The sequence below is a fragment of the Salvia miltiorrhiza genome, chromosome 5, assembly GCF_028751815.1.
Source record: "Salvia miltiorrhiza cultivar Shanhuang (shh) chromosome 5, IMPLAD_Smil_shh, whole genome shotgun sequence".
Classification (NCBI taxonomy): domain Eukaryota; kingdom Viridiplantae; phylum Streptophyta; class Magnoliopsida; order Lamiales; family Lamiaceae; genus Salvia; species Salvia miltiorrhiza.
The window spans coordinates 16,284,023-16,302,556 of record NC_080391.1 but is presented as its reverse complement, the minus strand read 5'-3'; the positions used below and the strand labels follow the sequence as shown (position 1 = coordinate 16,302,556).

Here is an 18,534-nt window from a genome sequence, read left to right as displayed (position 1 = left end):
GTCGTTAACTTACTCCAAGCCATATACTCGGCGAATTGACAGTATGAGGATGCCTCTTGGTTATCAGCCCCCCAAATTCCAACAATTTGATGGCCAAGGAAATCCGAGACAACATGTGGCTCATTTCATTGAAACATGCAACAACGCTGGTACTTATGGAGATCATTTGGTCAAACAGTTTGTTCGCTCATTGAAAGGTAATGCCTTTGATTGGTACACCGACTTAGAATCAAACTCAATTGATAGTTGGGAACAACTGGAGCATGAGTTCCTCAACCGCTTCTATAGCACTAGAAGGACTGTCAGCATGGTGGAGCTCACAAGTTCGCGTCAATTCAAAGAAGAGCCAGTCATTGACTACATCAACCGATGGAGAAACCTTTGTCTCAACTGTAAAGACCGATTGTCTGAATCATCTGCCATCGAAATGTGTATTCAAGGGATGCATTGGGGCTTGCAATACATCTTGCGAGGAATCCAGCCTAGAACATTCGAAGAACTTGCTACAAGAGCTCATGATATGGAGTTGAGCATGATGGCAAGCGGGATCGAAGAACCACCCATCCGAGAACCTCGCAAATTCAAGCCAGAATTCAAGAAAGGAAGCAAACCATCCGATGAAACACCAAAGAGAGAATCCATGGCGATTAAGACAACTTCGGTGAAATTCTTAAAGAGAGAAGCTGGACAAGAAGGCAACCAGAACACTTCACGAGACAATCAGAACTCTTCCCGAGACGTGGGGCAAAGAAGACCTACCTTGAAAGAAATGCAACAAAAACAATATCCATTCTTAGACTCTGATGTTTCAGGAATTTTTGATGACCTGATCAAAGAAAAGCTTATCGAGTTGCCAGAAATGAAGCGACCAAATGAAGCAGGGAGGACAGACGATCCAAGTTACTGCAAATACCATCGTCTGGTTGGGCACCCCATACATGATTGCTTCATCTTCAAAGACAGGGTCATGCGGTTAGCTCGAGAAGGGAAAATATCTCTTGAAGAAGATGATACTGCTGTAAATATGGTCTCCACCGACTTGAATGACATAATAGAAGGTATTGAAGCTCTGTATGATACATCCAATCAAGTAGATGAAGAACCTGAGCTAAATTTGGATGAAGATGATGATGCATTGGCAATCACATTCTCCAATGAAGACTTGCAGCTTGGATCTGAACCTCATAACAAGCCATTGTTCGTGAGTTGTTATACACAGGAGCAGAAAGTCAATCGAATTCTCATCGATGGAGGCTCAGCGGTCAATATTTTGCCACTAAGGACTTTGAAGCAATTGGGAATCCAAGTAGATGAGCTGTCAAAAAGTCGATTGATGATCCAAGGTTTCAATCATGAAGGGCAAAGAGCTCTTGGAACTATAAGGTTGCGATTGCTGATGCAGGACATGGATTCGACGGCGTTGCTTCATGTTATCGATGCCAAGACGTCCTACAATATGCTTCTGGGTCGACCATGGCTTCATAAAAATGGTGTTGTTCCTTCTACATTGCACCAATGCTTCAAGTACTATCAAAATGGTGCCATAAGAAAAGTGGTTGGTGATCAAAAGCCGTTTACGGAAGCAGAATCACATTTTGCTGATGCTAAGTTCTATTTGGAAAGAGCCAAAGTCTCAATGGTGAAAGATGATACATCACATGACGAGTTGAGATCTTGCCAGGAGAAAAAGAAAGAAGAATCTTTTCTGAAGATGGAAGGATTCACCATGCCTTTAACAAAGATTGATGCCAAGAAGCCAATTCACCAACCATTTGAAGGGTTTGTCCGACCAAAGCAAAGTAGCATCACAGAGCATGAAGATCTCTCAAACAAAGAACTCTCAAAGCACTTTGGTCCGAAGGCATATAAACTCCTCGTGAATGCTGGATACAATCCTCAAGAAAGCTCTATGTCAAGGTCTCATTTGGAAAAGACTGATAACGCAAGCCAAAACTCCAAAGCAGGTTTGGGATATACAGTGCAAAGCCCCATTCGAATTGCCATCAAGAGAGCCACTGCTAACTATGCTAGCACCAAGCAAATCCTGGAATCTTCAAGCAATCGGAGAACCCAAAGGGTTTCCATTTTCAATAGGATGGGTAGAAGAGAAGCTCAACAAGTATCTGTCTTTAAAAGACTTGGCAAAGGCAAATCATGGAAACGAAGCAAGACAAAAGGAAGTGATGAACTGCACATAACAGAGAAATGGAGAAGTTTGATCCCTCCTCGAATGAAAAGATACACCACTTTGCTTATGTCATGTGGGAAAGAAATGAAAGCTCAAATGAAGACCACCATCTTCACACGAGATGCCATAGATCAAGAAGATAGAGAAAGTGTGGCTTCCTCTTACTACACTACTAATAGTGCTAGTAATCCAGTTCCTCTTCCTCATACTACTCAAAGTCAAGTGCGTCGTGAAATTGCAAGTCTCGTTAGAAGTGGCGTTATCACGACAAGCGTTGCAGAGAATATAGCCTTCATACGCCAGAGAAATGAAAGCATAATGACGTGTTTTGATTGCAAAGATCCTCGCCGAAAAGATGAAGACGATGTCACAGCAAACCATATCACCTCCTGCGAGAAAATGGTCGTTGGAGAAGAGAATTCGCACTTGAGCCCCAAAGAACTGGAAACTCTGGATGAAGAGAGACTAGAAGTCCAGCAAAAATTGGAATACTATCAAGCTCTTCCTTCAAGATCCTTCAACAAAGCAGTGCGAGCGCCCTCTTTTCAAATTGGAGACATGACCCTCGCTGCAAGGAGGCCAATTGTTATCACTCTCAACGGAAAGTTCTTGAAGTACTACTATCCTTGAAGGGTGGTAGAAGTTGAAGCATGTGCATATGTATATAGTTCAAAAAAAAAAAAAAATAGAAAAGCCAAAAAAAAAAAAAAAAAGCCAAAAAAAAAATAGAAAAGCAGAAAAGCCAAAAAGATGAGTCAGATGAAAAGCCACAAAACAATGAAGAAAAACAACAAAATGGAGCATATGAAGACAGCTCCTTGACGCACGAGCCTAAACTGCATGTTACTCCTGGCCCGTATGAGTATAAACTGTGCACGGCACCCAATCTCAAACACTTGTTGATCCTATGAACTACGTTTTGGCTTGATCCCTTTCAAAAGGGTACGTAGGCAGCTTAGATAATTTCTAAGTTCATTCATAAGTTGTGTTTGACTCTTTTCAATTTATATCATCAAGTTATGATTTAAGTTGATTATGTGAAGCCGAATATGTCTCAAATTGGGAAGAAAATCAAGCCATCAAAAGAAGCACAAGCATTTGGAGAAGATGTCAAAATATCCATCACAAACCAAATAAGAATCATCAAGAGAGAAATGATAGAAACTGCGGTTTACACCAATACTAAGCAAATGGGTCTTGATCCTCCAAAGTTCTCTGAGCAGAGATCAAAAGTGACTCTGAAGTCTTCAAAATTCCGCAGCATTTCCTCATCAACATGTGCAACTTTATGTTTGTCAAAATCTCTTTTGAATTCTGGGATTGCACCTCGGACAATATGAAAGGAGACACTATCTTGCTTGAAGGACAACGTCATCTCTGTCTTCCACCTCTCTATCATAGCAAGCACTTCCTTGATCAAAGCAATTCGGACGATGGCTTCATTCTCCTTGGCTTAAGCATCAAGAAGAAAATACTCAATCTTCTCGAGCCATTGTGCAGAATTCTCCCAACTTCGTGAGATGCCAAACATAACAACAACCTCACTCAAACCAGATTCAAACAATCCCAGGCCTGAGCGCACCCAAGACCTGTCAAAGAATTGAGTCATCTGGCATTGAGGTCGGCTATGCATCGACAAATTCACTTCTCTCCAAGCTAAAGTTGAATCCGCTCGTGGAGTTGAAACACATGTTCGCCAAACATAATAGAACACCATTGAGTCATCTAGCCTGCTCGAATGCGCGCAAAGAGAAAATGTAACCAGCAATCTTCAAAGGTTGGACTCACAATGGCCCAGATCCGAGCGCACCCGAAATCTGATTAAAAGCCAATTGAGCCACCTGAAGTGCAAAGTAAACATCACTCAAATAAAGTCTTAGATGGGTTGCTGCCAGATTTTTGAATGAACTCTCTGAGGATGGTCTTTAGTCGGGCAGATGGAGATGTCAAGACTGAAAGAAAGAAGACAATAGATTTCGAACTTTGCAAATACTCAAAGCATCTCGTTTGGGGCAAAATCCGCCATGAAGTTGATTAATGAGACTATGCTAATCTTTAACACAAACTTCCAAGCTCCCATTGCCATCAACTGCAAGAAAAATAAACAATATTCCAAACAATATTCAAAAAAAAAAGGGAAGAAGAGGAAGAAGGAAGAAATCAGCGTGCCATCAGAGAAGTATTCTGTTTATTAATAATTTTGGGCCAATATTAACTTAAAAAAGCCCAACATAATCATTTAAGAAAAGCCCACAAGCCTCTCGGCTTCTCTCTCACGCTGAAATAGAAGCACAGGAACACAAAAATCCAGTTGCTCCTTTCTTCTTCGATCTGCTCCGCCTCTAATCCGGCGAAGCCGCGTCCCGGTTGTTGGCACCGCCGTCGCTGCCTTCCACCAACTGCCCTCGGCTTCTTCCCGCAAATCCGGCGGGTCACTGCTTCCACCGTCGCCTTGCAAGATTCCTGCTCCGGCATCTATTAAGAGTGTATGCTCGAAATCGCCGTCGGCCGTCAATCTTCTCCCAAATTTGCCGCCGCCATCCAACTCAGCCCCACCGAAGGAGCCACTCCCGCTGCCATCCTCTCAGTCTCTGAAATCCGGCGAGAAGCCATCTCTCCATCTCCCTAAAAAATACCGCCGCCGCTGGTCCGAAAATCAGCAAGAACTGCGCACATTGAAATACAAAAAAATTTGTGTTTACAGTAAGCGATATGAGACCGGACAAAAGGAGCACTCCGCCAACTCCACAAATAGAATACCGATAAGTGCTGGAAGGAATTATGTTTATTTGGTTAAGAAATTCACTCGCAGAAATCATAACATGGGAAAACCAAACATACATTTGAAATCCCTGTGATAATAAATTCAGTGATGCTGAGAAGCCGCGATTGTACCAAACATACCTAATTAGGGTCCGACTTGAAGCAGCAGAAGTTAGAATGAGCACACCAATGCACGTGCATGTGATTGCCCAGCCAGCAATAGTTCGCCGGTTCTCCTCATTTGTGAAATCTGCAATATTTAGAAAAGAAGTAGAAATCAGAACCTAGAAATAACAGAATCAAGATTCATCAAATGCTTAGTAGAAGAGGTGAATATTCTGGAATAGGATGAACTTACAGTTCAACTGCACAGCTACTTTGTCAAGAAGAGGATCTTCTAAAGTTGTTTCTTTGCTGACTAGGACTGGAACAGGGTTCTCTGATGTAACAGCTTTAGCATCGGCATCGTCTGCATCAGAATCTACAAGACTAGTGGTGCTTCTATACTTCGAAGAAACTGAATCTATTGCTTCCTGAAGTGATGATGGGATCGGAACCACATCCGGTGGAATGTATCTCAGTATCAGCACGGAAATTGCCACCATAGTAAATGCAAGAAGCGTGCCAACACTAACCTGCAAGTAGAAACATAAGCTATAAAGATCAGTAATAAGTATTCTAGAGAACAATGAAGCTGGACAATTTCTGCTGGGAGTGAGAGAAGAGAAGAGAAGAACTCACCACAGCATGACAGCCGACGCAAGCGACAGCTTCACAAAACCAAGAAGCGATTTAAACGCCGACATCGAAAACCCGGTCCACGATTCCGGGAAGAAATCGGCGACGACATAAATAACCTGCGCCAGAACGACGAGCCACCACGACACGTTCTCGGCTACGGCGGCGCCGGCGAGGCCCTTGTCGAGCTTGGTGATCAGAATCCAGTTCAAAACGACGTGGAATCCCAAAACGGCGACGGAGATTACGGTCATGACCCATATCTTGCTCTGCGCCTGCAGAAACTTCTGCACCGGAAAATTGACGGCGTAGGCGAAGAACTGAGGGATGACCCACTGCGCGTATTTTCCGGCGAGGTCGGCGATTTCGTGTTTCTGGCGGAGGAGCTTCAAGATCGGCGACGTGAAGATGTAGAGAGGCGTGAGGAACAAGGCGGTGACGAGAGTTATGATGCATGATCTCTGCATATAGATTCCCAGCATCTCGTATCGCCCGCCGCCCACCGCCTGCCCGCACAGCGTCTCCAGCGCACAGCCCATCCACCACCTCTTGTTGGAGTTACCATGAACTGCTGCTGCTTCTCTCAGTTTTTTTTCTGAAGATTGCCGCCGCCATGGATATCCGGCGAGTTCAACCTCAACTTCTACCATGCTTCCGTCTCCTGGCATGAGCAGCAGCGATCTCCACTCCCGCCACCGAGGCTCACTGTCGGTGCTGGAGCATTCATGACGCTGCACCGTCGACTCAAGCCAAGCGGACCGCCGCCGAGGAGAGGGTCTCATCTGTCAAAAAAACCAAGGCGATGCCTAAAGTTGTCGCAGGGAAGCTGAAAACAGCTGTCAAGGATAAGCCTGCTACCTTCAAAGATAAAACCGAGGCAAATTTAGATGCACAGCTAGAAGCAGAGGAATAACCCAAGTAGCTAGGCGGTGCTCTTAAAGAACGCATGAGGAAGGCTGAGTCAAAGAGCTATATCTTGAGGCATTTCTCAAGCAAAGTAGCAGCAAAACTAATGAAAAGATGCAGATAAAATAATAAAAGAAACACACCATACACAATTCAAAGGCTTAAAATAATAAAAGAGGTGGTGTAAGGAAGCTTACTTCATGGAAGCACAAGCTCTTTGTTGTCGATGTTGCCTCCTCGCGTCCTGAAGCCTGCTGTTTGACCACCAGCCGGAGATTCTCGGCGAGCTCCGCGCAGGCGAGGCCTAGAAGGAAGCCCTCGTCGTTTGAGACAATTTTACGAACACCTTCCAGGCATATCGACTCGCCTCGCAACTGGGCTCGCCTTCAGCGTTCAAGTCGCGGCTTTCAGCCCAAAAGTCGACGAGATCTCGCTCCTCACCAGCAATATTTCAACTTCTTCCCGGAAGAGGCTAGAAAGATGAATGAAATGAAGTAATGGTTGGTAGTGCCTAGCTCAAGAAAGACGCTACTAAGAACTATGAAAAGGAGAAAATATGGCTGCAATGTTTAGAATTTGTGAATGAAAAAGACTGCAGAATAGCCCCTCTATTTATAACCGAAAACTCACACCCTAAATCCTAGCTGCCAGTGTGTACGAAGAAAAGGTGGAGTTCCAGCTGTTCTTTGCAATTTTCAACAGGCTGCAAAGGCTCTCAAGCAAATGCTATGCACATGCCTCCTCTCACTACAGCTGTCTAAAAAAAAAAAAAAAAAAAAAAAAAACTCTCCTAAAAGAGGTAAGGTTGTTGCAAAAAAGGAAAAGGATGGCATAAGAAAACAAATTTGCTGCAGTCGATTTTGATCTCGGGAAGTGAACAAGAAGCATTTAATGCTCTTGAAGGTACTGCAAGAAAAAGAAAAAGAATGAGGTGCTCCACAAGTTAACGTTAAAAAAAAAAAAAAAAACAAATTCAAGCGAAGAATTCCTAAATACGAGTATAAACTATTTACAAAATTCAAAGAAATTCAAGAACTCCTAAATACGAGTATAAACTATTTATAAATCCAAAGAAATTCAAGAACTCCTAAATACGAGTATAAACTATTTACAAAATTCAAAGAAATTCAAGAACTCCTAAATACGAGTATAAACTATTTATAAATCCAAAGAAATTCAAGAACTCCTAAATACGAGTATAAACTATTTACAAAATTCAAAGAAATTCAAGAACTCCTAAATACGAGTATAAACTATTTATAAATCCAAAGAAATTCAAGAACTCCTAAATACGAGTATAAACTATTTAAAATTCCAAAATCAAATGAAGAACTCCTAAATACGAGTATAAACTATTTATAAATCCAAAGAAATTCAAGAACTCCTAAATACGAGTATAAACTATTTATAAATCCAAAGAAATTCAAGAACTCCTAAATATGAGTATAAACTATTTATAAATTCAAATTCAAGTCAAGAACTCCTCAATAAGAGTTTAAATTATCAAAAATAAATTTCGAGACTCGTCTATTACCAAAGGCATTTCGTCCATAAACAAGTCTCGATGGGGCAATTTGTAGACAATTAAATTTGTCGTCGAATTAAATCGTGCCACGTGTAAATTCATGAATTAAATATTCAATTATATTTTCTATTTTATTAAATGGGATTTTATTCCTAAATTAAATAGATATATAATTAATATTTAACATAAATGAATTAATGGGCTTATGGACACCTAAAGCCCTAAGGCCCATGCATGAAGGCCCAAAGCCCATAAAGCCCACGAAGCCCATCTCCAAAATCTATAAATAGAGGTGTTGGGGTGCTCATTAGAACAACGTGAAGGAACGGAAGATCGAAGAGTATAAAGAATTCTCTCTAGTATCGCAAGTTGAAAGAGGCGAAGAATTGGAGAGTTCAAGTATTCTTCCAAGTATTCAAATATCTTGAAGAATTCTATCTAGCGTTCAAGTCTTCTTCGAATCTTCAAGTATTTGAGCATTCAAATCTTCAAGTATCCTTCGAAATCTTCAAGCGTTCAAGTCTTCTTCGAATCTTCAAGTATTTGAGCATTCAAATCTTCAAGTATTCTTCAAGTATCTTCAAGTGATCAAACCTTCAAATCTTCAAGTGATCAAGGCGTTCTTACAAATTCCAAGAACGATCTTCCTCAAATCAAATCAACCAAGTCTCAAAGCTTCAAGGCGTTCTTACAAATTCTAAGGACGTTCTTCAAATCAAATCAAATCAAGTTCGAAAGCTTCAAGGCGTTCTTACAAAATTCTAAGGACGTTCTTCTCAAATCAAATCAAGTTCAACGTTCAATCCAAAATCACGACTTAAGTCCCTTGGATTGGCGTCATCAAATCAAGTATTTCAATAACCTTCGAGCTTGTTCAAGAATCAAATGGAAGAGAAGAATCAGAGGATTAACTAGAAATTGCAACCCGCATAAACTCCATCTTCAAATCTATCAAATTATCTTTGTAACGCGTTTTGTATTTTATCAAATTGAAATACAAAAATTTGTGTTTACAGTGGGCTCAACTTATTTTTTAGTGGCAGCTTGTGACTTTATTTTAATGGGCCATAGAATATGTGATGGCTTTGTGGGCTTGCTTGCATGCCACGTTTTCTTTCCATTAGCTTTAGGATTAGGTTTTTACTTTTAGTTTCCTTAGAGCACTCGCAATGGGGCTCATTTTCAGGGCTCGAGCCCCCCAATTGCACGCCTCCCTCCATTGCCGAGCCCTGGGCTCACGCGCCCGGTTCTCTCTAGTGCACCGGACTCACAGCCCGCGCGTCACTACACCACTCAAATAAAATGCTTCGGACAATTAAAAAAATAAATAAATTAAGAGCCAAGGGTTGGCTCTCCCATTGTGGAGGTGAGCTCAAAAATGGTGGGGACCACATTTTTTAGCCAACCCTTGGCTCTCCATTGTGGATGCTCTTACGAGGGCTGCACATATTCCTATGTATACTTTGGGATGAATACTTTGGAGTTTTATTCAACTTTTCTTTCCTTCATCTTTTTTCGCAATTTTTTTTTTCTTATTTTATTTTATTATAAGTTTTAGTTAATTCGTTTATTCCGTCAACAATTAAAGAAGCACTAGTAATATTATTATATGTGAGATCTAATCTATGCTTATACTTTATTATATGATTGCATCTACGATTCTCTGTATTTAATGATATTAAGTGTTTTAATCTATTAAATAGTTGTAAATATTTAATAGGTTAGAATTAATTATATAGCTAATTAAATCGGTCATACGTAATTGTGATTTAGGTTTGATTAGTGGTAAATTGACACATCAGGGTCAAGGGAAAAACAATCTTAATTCAATAATTCTGTATCAGAGTTTATTGAATCGGATTTCTCTAGATACTAATGTTGTCGACTCATTAAATCTATATAGCGTCTCTAACGGTTGTCAATCGATTTGGGTAGTAATTAGTTAAACGTCTTCCTGATTACCGAATAATTAAGGAGAAATAAGATCACGTTAGAAGCGTCTTTGGTGGTTATAACTGGTTTGCTTGCATGAATTAAAGTCAGGGCTGGCCCAGCCCCCAAAATTTGAGGGCCCATTTTTTTTAATATATCCCATTAATTACATATTTTATTATAGTAAAAGAATATTTGATTTATTAATTTTTGATCGAACATAATTTATTGTTAAATATCATTAAATCATCAACTATCTAAGTAGATAAGATCCCGTCTCCTTTAACGTGTCTTTTGAAAAAAAAAACTCTTCTTCTACTCCAAATCGTTAGCCAGTTTCTCAAAAAATAAGAATGGAAAAGGTAGTCTCTTGTTGGGACACAAAAAAATATATCCAACCTCCTTGTTTTGATGATACCAAAACTGATAGAATGTCTCTCTTGTCTTATACTCTTTTCTGGACTTAAGTGTTTTAGTCCACATTAGTTTAGACTGAAGCGGCAAAGACTAAAGACCAGTATCTGAAGACACTAGACTGAAGACTGAAAATCAATTGACTGAAGCATAAGATACATGATCAGCAGAGCAGACTGATGAAATGGTACTGAAGTCTATGTGACAATATTCTGACTGATACCTTGGAATGCATCAGTCCGTTCGTCAAGAAGCCAAAGAAGTCAACCACCGTACAAGGTGAATTTAATGCAAAGGACAGAAGCATTAAATGTCGAAGATAAGAGATCGTGCTTGCTGACACTAAGCTTCCATTTTCGTGTCACATCGGCCTGCAAACACCATCTCCAAGCAAAAGAAGACGTTACCTCTTTTAGCTTTATGGAGAACAGAAGATTGAAGACTTGAGCCCAAATTCAAGTATGTCTCACAATGGCAATTTCTGAAGAACATCTCCTCCAACGGATCTATTCAGGACATTGCCTATAAATAGGCTCAACGTTCAAATTCATTCTTCACCGATTCAAACATACAAGTTGAACCTCTGCCAAATTTGCAACTCAGCCTACTCACAATCATCCAAAGTTTGAATCGAAGAAGAGAATATTCAAAGCTCAAAATCATATTCCTGATTACCTACATTCTCTTAGAACTCTTAGACAATACATTATAAACCTTTAGCCTAAGCACTTATTACAGAGAGCATGTTCTCTGTAATTTAGTTGGAAGATCAAACCCATTTTCAACCGAGCGAAAAGAGAGTTTGAGTGATAGAGTTATAGACGGTTGTCTAGACTCGAAGAGTTCTCAGCCCCAACAAACAAGAGGAGTGAAGTCTTAATGTATTTGCGAGATTGATATAAGAGAAGAGAAATCCAACCCAACGTGTTGGCACTGAAACAATTGTTTCAGTCGTAAGGTTTGTTGTGCACCCGTAAGCACAAGCGAGTACTCGTCAGCCTGATCGACTGACCGTGGATGTAAGAACGTGTTTTCGAACCACGTAAAAATCTTGTCTCATTTACAACTTTCAGTATTTCCTTTTTGTTCTCTATTGTCAATCATTCATACTGAAACTGATAACTTAAAAAGAGAAACTTTAAATTTTCATAACTTGATGCACTAAAGGTTTTTTCCGTTCACTTTGCTTCCGCACCTGCGTGAGAACTCCATCTGATTATTTCTCGTAATATCGAAATAAAATTCTCACTATTCTCTGTGTTTTCTTTTACTTGACTGTACTCTCGTTTTTGTAATTGATCTTCCTTTACAGTTTTTTCTCTTACTCCTTCAGTCGAAAAGTTTTTAAAAAGCATACTGATGTATTCTCCCCCCCTCCCCCATACACCAGTTCAATAGCACCTCAGGACCCAACATCTCTTGAATTTAGTTTTCTAAACCATTTTGGAACTCCCCAAAAACATTCACCAAAACTTAAAATTGCTGAAAACGAATTTGAGATTGTCAATGTCCCAAGAAAGATTGAATTGTTTGACAATATTATATATCGAAAAAAAGATTTTAAATAACATAGATTTGAACGATGTTATAGATGATTTTGCAAGTAAAAAAATTAGAGAAGCCATTTTTTTTCTTATAAATAATGTACTCCCTCCGTCCATGAAAAAGAGTCCCATTTGGGACTCGGCACGGGTTTTAAGAAAGTTGTTAAAGTAGGTGTAAGTGGAGAGAGAAGTAAATTTATAGGGGTAGTGCTAATATGACTATTATAGCTCTCTAATCCTCAATTAACTTTTGATGGCAATAATTTAACCTTATTAAAAATGTTGAATTAATTATTCAACATTTTAATTAAGAATTCATTTTAATTCAAATTTTAATTAAGAAAATCATTCACTGTTTTCGTGTGAATTAAAAATTTACTGAAATTGAGGGTTGCTTATTTAATGAATCCTTACTTATTCCACGGCTGCAACCAATTTCCAAACACCAATTTCAAAAATTAAAGTGTATTGGCACTTGAATTAATTATCCAACAATTTAAAGTGTATAGCAACAATTTACAGTGTATAGCATCAGATTCAGCGAATTTAAAGTGTATAACAATTTAACTAATGCTGCACAAATTTCGAAAAGCACAAAGTGAACCAAAATAGCCAAATTTCATTTCCCACCAAAAATTTCCATCGAATTGGAGCCAAATTCCACTTGTTTTTTTCTCCACTTACATCAATAAATAAGAGAGCATTTAAAGCCTAAATGCTCTCTTTACTTCAAAAACTGAAAAAGTAAAGAAGAGAAAGAGAAGATGGCAGACAAAAGGAAAAGAGCAAACATGTCTGAAATTGAAAGGAACAATGTTGCACAGTGGCTGCTCCAGAACAGCAACGACTTGAAGCTTCGACACGGCGCGAAGAAAGAGGCAGCAGCACTGTTCCAGATCGATGTGAGGACTATATGGCGACTATGGACAGCAGCACGCGCACAAAAGATGATGGGAAGGCCTGTACAGCTCATTTCAATGAAAAAAGGATCAAAACACAGCGATAAAAAGGTACTCGACGTAGAAAAAGTAAAACAACTATCCGTTCTAGAGAGATCAACTATAAGGAAAATGGCAAGCAAGCTTGAAGTTAGTAAAAGCTTGGTTGGAGTGTGGATAAAGGAAAAAAAGATTAGAGCACATACCAATGCAATTAAACCTCTTCTAACACTTCAAAATAGGTTAAGTAGGCTCACTTGGAGCCTTAGTCAATTAAGTGCAATTAGTGCAAATGGGAGAATCAAGTTTCAGCCTATGTATGACACAATACACATAGATGAAAAATGGTTTTATTTAACCAAAACATCGGATAGGTACTACCTGCTGCCGGATGAAGTAGAGCCGTATAGAGCATGCAAATCTAAAAGATTTATTGAGAAAATCATGTTCATTTGTGTGGTTTCAAGGCCACAATATGACAATGATGGTAAAATGAACCCATAAGCAACTAAGGAACAGAAACACCTGATTAGATTAGGTCTAAGGCAGCCGGGCAGTAGCGAGATAGCAATCGAAGGTACCAAATCCTTCTCTCGTTGCTCTAGCCCCTCCAATTATCAAAAGGTTCCGGCACCACCGTTTCAGGCTCCAGATCTCCCTCCGTTTCAGGCACCACCATATCCAATGGCCGGCCTTCTTCATCCAGGACGAAGCCATCCACGGCCAGATCTCCTTCCGTTTCAGGCACCACCGTATCGAATGGCCGGCCTTCTTCATCCAGGACGAAGCCATCCACGGCCAGATCTCCCTCCGTTTCAGGCACCACCGTATCGAATGGCCGGCCTTCTTCATCCTGGACGAAGCCATCCACGGCCAGATCTAGCTCTGATTCTCCATCCACGGCCACCAGATCTTGGGGGGTTTCCGGCACGACAGTGTCCGGCTCCAAAGCCCAAGCCGGAAAGGACATAATTTCAGTGTGGGTCGCCGTCACCACATCTGAAAACGTGGGTTCGGACATCGTCAGCGGCGCCGTATCACCGAAAAAACGAGGCACCATCATCGAATCCAGTGAATAATCGGTGAAATCATCGGATTTACAGATATTGATCGGAGATGGCAACGGATCTGGTGATTCTTCGGTAGAATCACCAAATTTACAGAGAGAAGTTTGTTCACCCATCGCGCAAGGGTGATCGACGATGAGGAATCGGAGAGAAAGTGAAGGAGAATCAGAGCGATCGATCGAACGGGAGAATCGGAGCCACGAACGAGAGAAGTTAGGGTTTTCAGAGAGGGAAGTTCAGCGGCGCCTCAAACCCTAAGTTTGAGAGATGAATGAAACTTTAACATAGTGTGAGAAATAAATGAATTAAGGGTTGGGATAAAATGATAAAAACGTGGGTTCGGACATCGTCAGCGGCGCCGTATCACCGAAAAAACGAGGCACCATCATCGAATCCAGTGAATAATCGGTGAAATCATCGGATTTACAGATATTGATCGGAGATGGCAACGGATCTGGTGATTCTTCGGTAGAATCACCAAATTTACAGAGAGAAGTGAGAGAAGTTTGTTCACCCATCGCGCAAGGGTGATCGGCGATGAGGAATCGGAGAGAAAGTGAAGGAGAATCAGAGCGATCGATCGAACGGGAGAATCGGAGCCACGAACGAGAGAAGTTAGGGTTTTCAGAGAGGGAAGTTCAGCGGCGCCTCAAACCCTAAGTTTGAGAGATGAATGAAACTTTAACATAGTGTGAGAAATAATAGCAGGGGGCGTATAAAATGAATTAAGGGTTGGGATAAAATGAATTAAATGGGGTTGGGAGTACAAATAATTTGACACATCTTTTTAGGTTAATTAATTGCTGCACCTAATTAACTCAATTAATTAGGAGTGTTTAAAGTAGGTTTGTGGTGGGCCCAACAATGGCAATACAAGTAATTTGTGAAACAAAATAAGGGTACTTTTGTCAAAAAGGTGAAACAGGACTCTTTTTCGTGGACAAAAAAAAGAGGGGAAATGAGACTCTTTTTCATGGACGGAGGGAGTACATTTTTTCTTTTTCTGCTGAAATAAAATTTTATTGCCAAAAGAAGAAACGGAAAAAGACCTTTAAAAACACAGGCGCAGACAAAGGAGAGAGCCGAGTCTCGTTAAAACCCTCCAAGGGAAGAGGGAAAAAGAGTACCCGTAAAAGAACGCGAGAAGAGCTCGCAAGGGGAGCGGGGTTGAGGAATCTTCGGAGGCTCCGACCTAACCATCGCTCCCAAGAAACCTCGGCTCTAAAAAATAAGCAAGCTAAAACAAGAAGACCAAGAAGACCAACTCAACACCAGCGGGACATTTTTTCTTTTTCAATATATTGAAAAGGATAATATATTAGGGACCCATTTTTATAATTTCGCCCAGGGCTTCACTTTTATCAGGACTGGCCCTGATTACAGTTATATTTGCACAAATGTTCAGAATAATTAAGTTAGGGTGGACTTAAATGATTGCTGGAATTCTTTCTTTATTGTTGGAATTTTTATGCATCTTTTAGAAATTAGAATAATTGGTTTAGTTTGGATTTTATTTATTTTATTTTTACATTTAGTATTTTCTCAATTTAAATCTCAATTTTTGTGGGTTCATTGCAGGCTTAAATTGGAGAAATTCTCGTCAGTCCCTAGGGAGACGATCTTACTTACTGTTGCCTGCACAGTGTTGGCATACCGACTGATTGTCGGATATTTTTGTGTATAACGACGCACCAGAATAGAAGGCATATTAATGCTACAGAATGAGTATCTTGCTTTTCTAGAAGAAAGTACATCCTAATACATTGAAGCCAACGACCGAGGATTTGAAGATATTCTCTTCAACGGAAATATTCAAGCCCTCGTCTATAAATACCCCGAGGTATTCAATTGAGTGGATACCGAAAATGCTGCCAATATGATTCTTCAAGTGATCAAGCCTTCAAGCTTTTATCCACAAGATTACAACGTATTTTCGAAGAATGGGGTCTATAGTGTAAACAAACTCTAATTTGGAATTACAAGCTCAATCTCTCAGGGTTAAGAGTATATACATTCCTTAAAATCTAGGCAACCAAATCGTGTATCCCAAGCCTAGAATCGAGCATACTATATACCCATTGTTCTTATTATAACAATATGCTCATTAATTGGAAACCCCCTTTTATACTCAGTCACAACTCTAGCTCAAGATCGGTGTTAGAGTATAAGAAGCTCGTTCGGAAAATAAGGTGCAAGTTAGTGCACACTGAAATATGAGAATCAAACAAACAAATATTTCAAAGAGTGATATATTCTCTCGACTACAACATCTTATATGGGGATTACTCGGTATACTAAACTGGGGTGACATCACAATAAATTAGATCAAATCAATCCTAACACATTATTGTCCATTTATCCCCTTTGCCTTGAACGGCCTGGTCTCCATCTTTTCCTCAATACAGGATTCGCAGGTTCAAAATGATACGACCTCAACGTACTATTTAGACATGAGCCTTTGTATCTTGTTAAGACATATGTGACCTAATCTAAGGTACCAATATATGTGTAAGATCTTCATGAGAGATGTGCCTTAACTTTTCTCTTTTCTTCGTTTGATGATGTAGATGCAATAAAAAAAGGTATTATGACAAGTCTCCAATTGCAACAGCTGCGAATCTTGCCGCGTTACCTATGGAGACAATCATCTCATCACTTCTCAGCTTAAAAGCCATGCAGCAAGGTGCAACAATCATAATCAGTTTTCCCGGTTATCCACTACTCAAGATTGAGTAGAAATTGAGCTGACATGTCTCAGTTACTTAAACAAGTGAAGTACCTTGAGCTTTTGCCTTGCGCATTAGACAATATTTTCTTTAATGCTCAATCTTATCGCACTTGAAACACTTTCTCTTTCTTCATTGGCTTTTCACACCAGTAGTGGGACTCGTTTCACTACTCCCACTATTTTCCTAGCTTTGCTTGTCCTTTGGACCCTTCTTCTTCTTCCCGCCTTTTGACGAAGAAGATGGCCCTTTTGACAATAACAAGAGCATGTGCATCTCTATCCCATAACTTCTTTAGTTGTAACTAAAGCATTGAGCAACCCGCAAAGAGTATAGTCTTTCTTGCTCATAATAACGTTGAGGTGGAAGTTCTTAAAGACTCGTGAAGAGAGTTCAAAATAATATCGACTTTTGTCTCACCGTCAATACTTCCACTGAGCAAGTCAAGCCCGTCAAAAAAGGCTGGCCAAATGCATGACATGCTCGTGCACTGAGTTGTGCTCGCTCATAAAAAATAATAAGATTACTCTCATCAAATTTAAAGGAGCAGCTCTAACCTGCGTACAGGGATGCACGGTCAGCCGTGGCCATCCTCACCAGCTCTGCATGATAATCAGTGTTGGTAGAGCTGATAAAATATTAGGGATATTAGGGCAGCGCTGCCGACAAAAACAACGCTGCAGCCACCCGATGGCTTATCCTGCTGTTAGCTAAGTGGATAACGGTCTATGAGACCTCTGCAAGGGTGGACGACTTTCAACAATACAAGGTTCAACAACCAGTAACAGAGCTAACGGGGTCAGAGCTGTAAAGGAGGTTTCCAACCTGGTCGACACGAGCCAAGTTTTACCATTGCAAAAATGGAAAGTTGCAAATACAATGCGAAATAAGGTAAAAATACAGGTCAAAGCATTGGGAGTTTGCTAGTGGGTCAGCTACGTGGGTTCAAGGTGTCACGCTTGACCAACTATTCTAGTGCTTCAATTCTGTGGAGTTTGTCAATCTTGGAGCAATGGGACTTCCATCTCTAGTGTATTTGACAACAATAGGTGCCAGTGCTGCTGTATTTTTCTTTATAGTTCCAGAGCAGAACTGCATAATTTTTTAGGCTATATTTATTTATCATCGCCAAACTTCGACAACAATCCAAACTTGAAATTAGAAAAGAAGAAAAAAAAACATAATCCATATTAAGTACGCCAAACTTAGAGAATTTGAAGGTGTGTTGAAATATAGCAAGAGTGGCCTCTATTTATAGAGAATGAAAAAATATAAATTTTGATATTTTTAATTTATTTTTTAAATATTTTATTTATGAAAGATATAATAATTTTAGCTATTTATATAAATAAAATCTTCTAAATCAATAAAATAAGGACAAGTGTCATATTAATATTGGTTTGTTGTTGAGGGAGAACACCTTCAATTCCAAACCTTTGAATTTTTATTTTTTTGAAATTTTGTTAGCACATCTTTCCAAAGTGACCGGTAAACATGGTCTTATGGACACCGTTGAGCGGCTATGGTCGGGAACACCGTGCTTGATAAGAATTGGGGCCAGGGATAGACATTACCATCTATCCTTAATATAAGTAGTGGAAAGTAGTAATTACCTTAGCTTGATTATTGCAAGCTGAGCAGAGTATCACTTGCACATCATGGCTCATAATCTTACTCATCCTTTTTCTCATGAAGACACTTTTGGTTGGACGAAGAAACTTCAGTGCAAATTAACTTCCATCTTGTTTTGAGGCTTATCAAGGTTTTGATCTTTGTCATCATTCATCTCGCCC

At 40.0% G+C, this 18,534-nt stretch overlaps 2 protein-coding genes across 2 annotated transcripts; both read right to left on the bottom strand.

The window, feature by feature from the left end:
* Positions 1-5,688: 5,688 nt before the first annotated feature.
* LOC131025572 (protein DETOXIFICATION 33-like) lies at positions 5,689-6,533 on the bottom strand. Its single transcript, XM_057955372.1, has one exon. The coding sequence runs from the start codon at positions 6,469-6,471 to the stop codon at positions 5,689-5,691; it is 783 nt and encodes a 260-aa protein (XP_057811355.1). The 5' UTR covers positions 6,472-6,533.
* A 6,076-nt stretch (positions 6,534-12,609) lies between these two features.
* LOC130986367 (uncharacterized) lies at positions 12,610-14,131 on the bottom strand. The gene is made up of 2 exons (XM_057909764.1): positions 13,474-14,131; positions 12,610-12,970 (listed from the first exon to the last, which is right to left on the bottom strand). The coding sequence occupies exon 1, from the start codon at positions 14,129-14,131 to the stop codon at positions 13,550-13,552; it is 582 nt and encodes a 193-aa protein (XP_057765747.1). The 3' UTR covers positions 12,610-12,970; positions 13,474-13,549.
* Between the last annotated feature and the right edge of the window lie 4,403 nt (positions 14,132-18,534).

What these genes read in the sequence shown, in the direction of transcription:
- LOC131025572 (XM_057955372.1), bottom strand. Translation starts at nt 6,471, where the DNA reads ATGAGACCCTCTCCTCGGCGGCGGTCCGCTTGGCTTGAGTCGACGGTG.
- LOC130986367 (XM_057909764.1), bottom strand. Translation starts at nt 14,131, where the DNA reads ATGGGTGAACAAACTTCTCTCTGTAAATTTGGTGATTCTACCGAAGAA.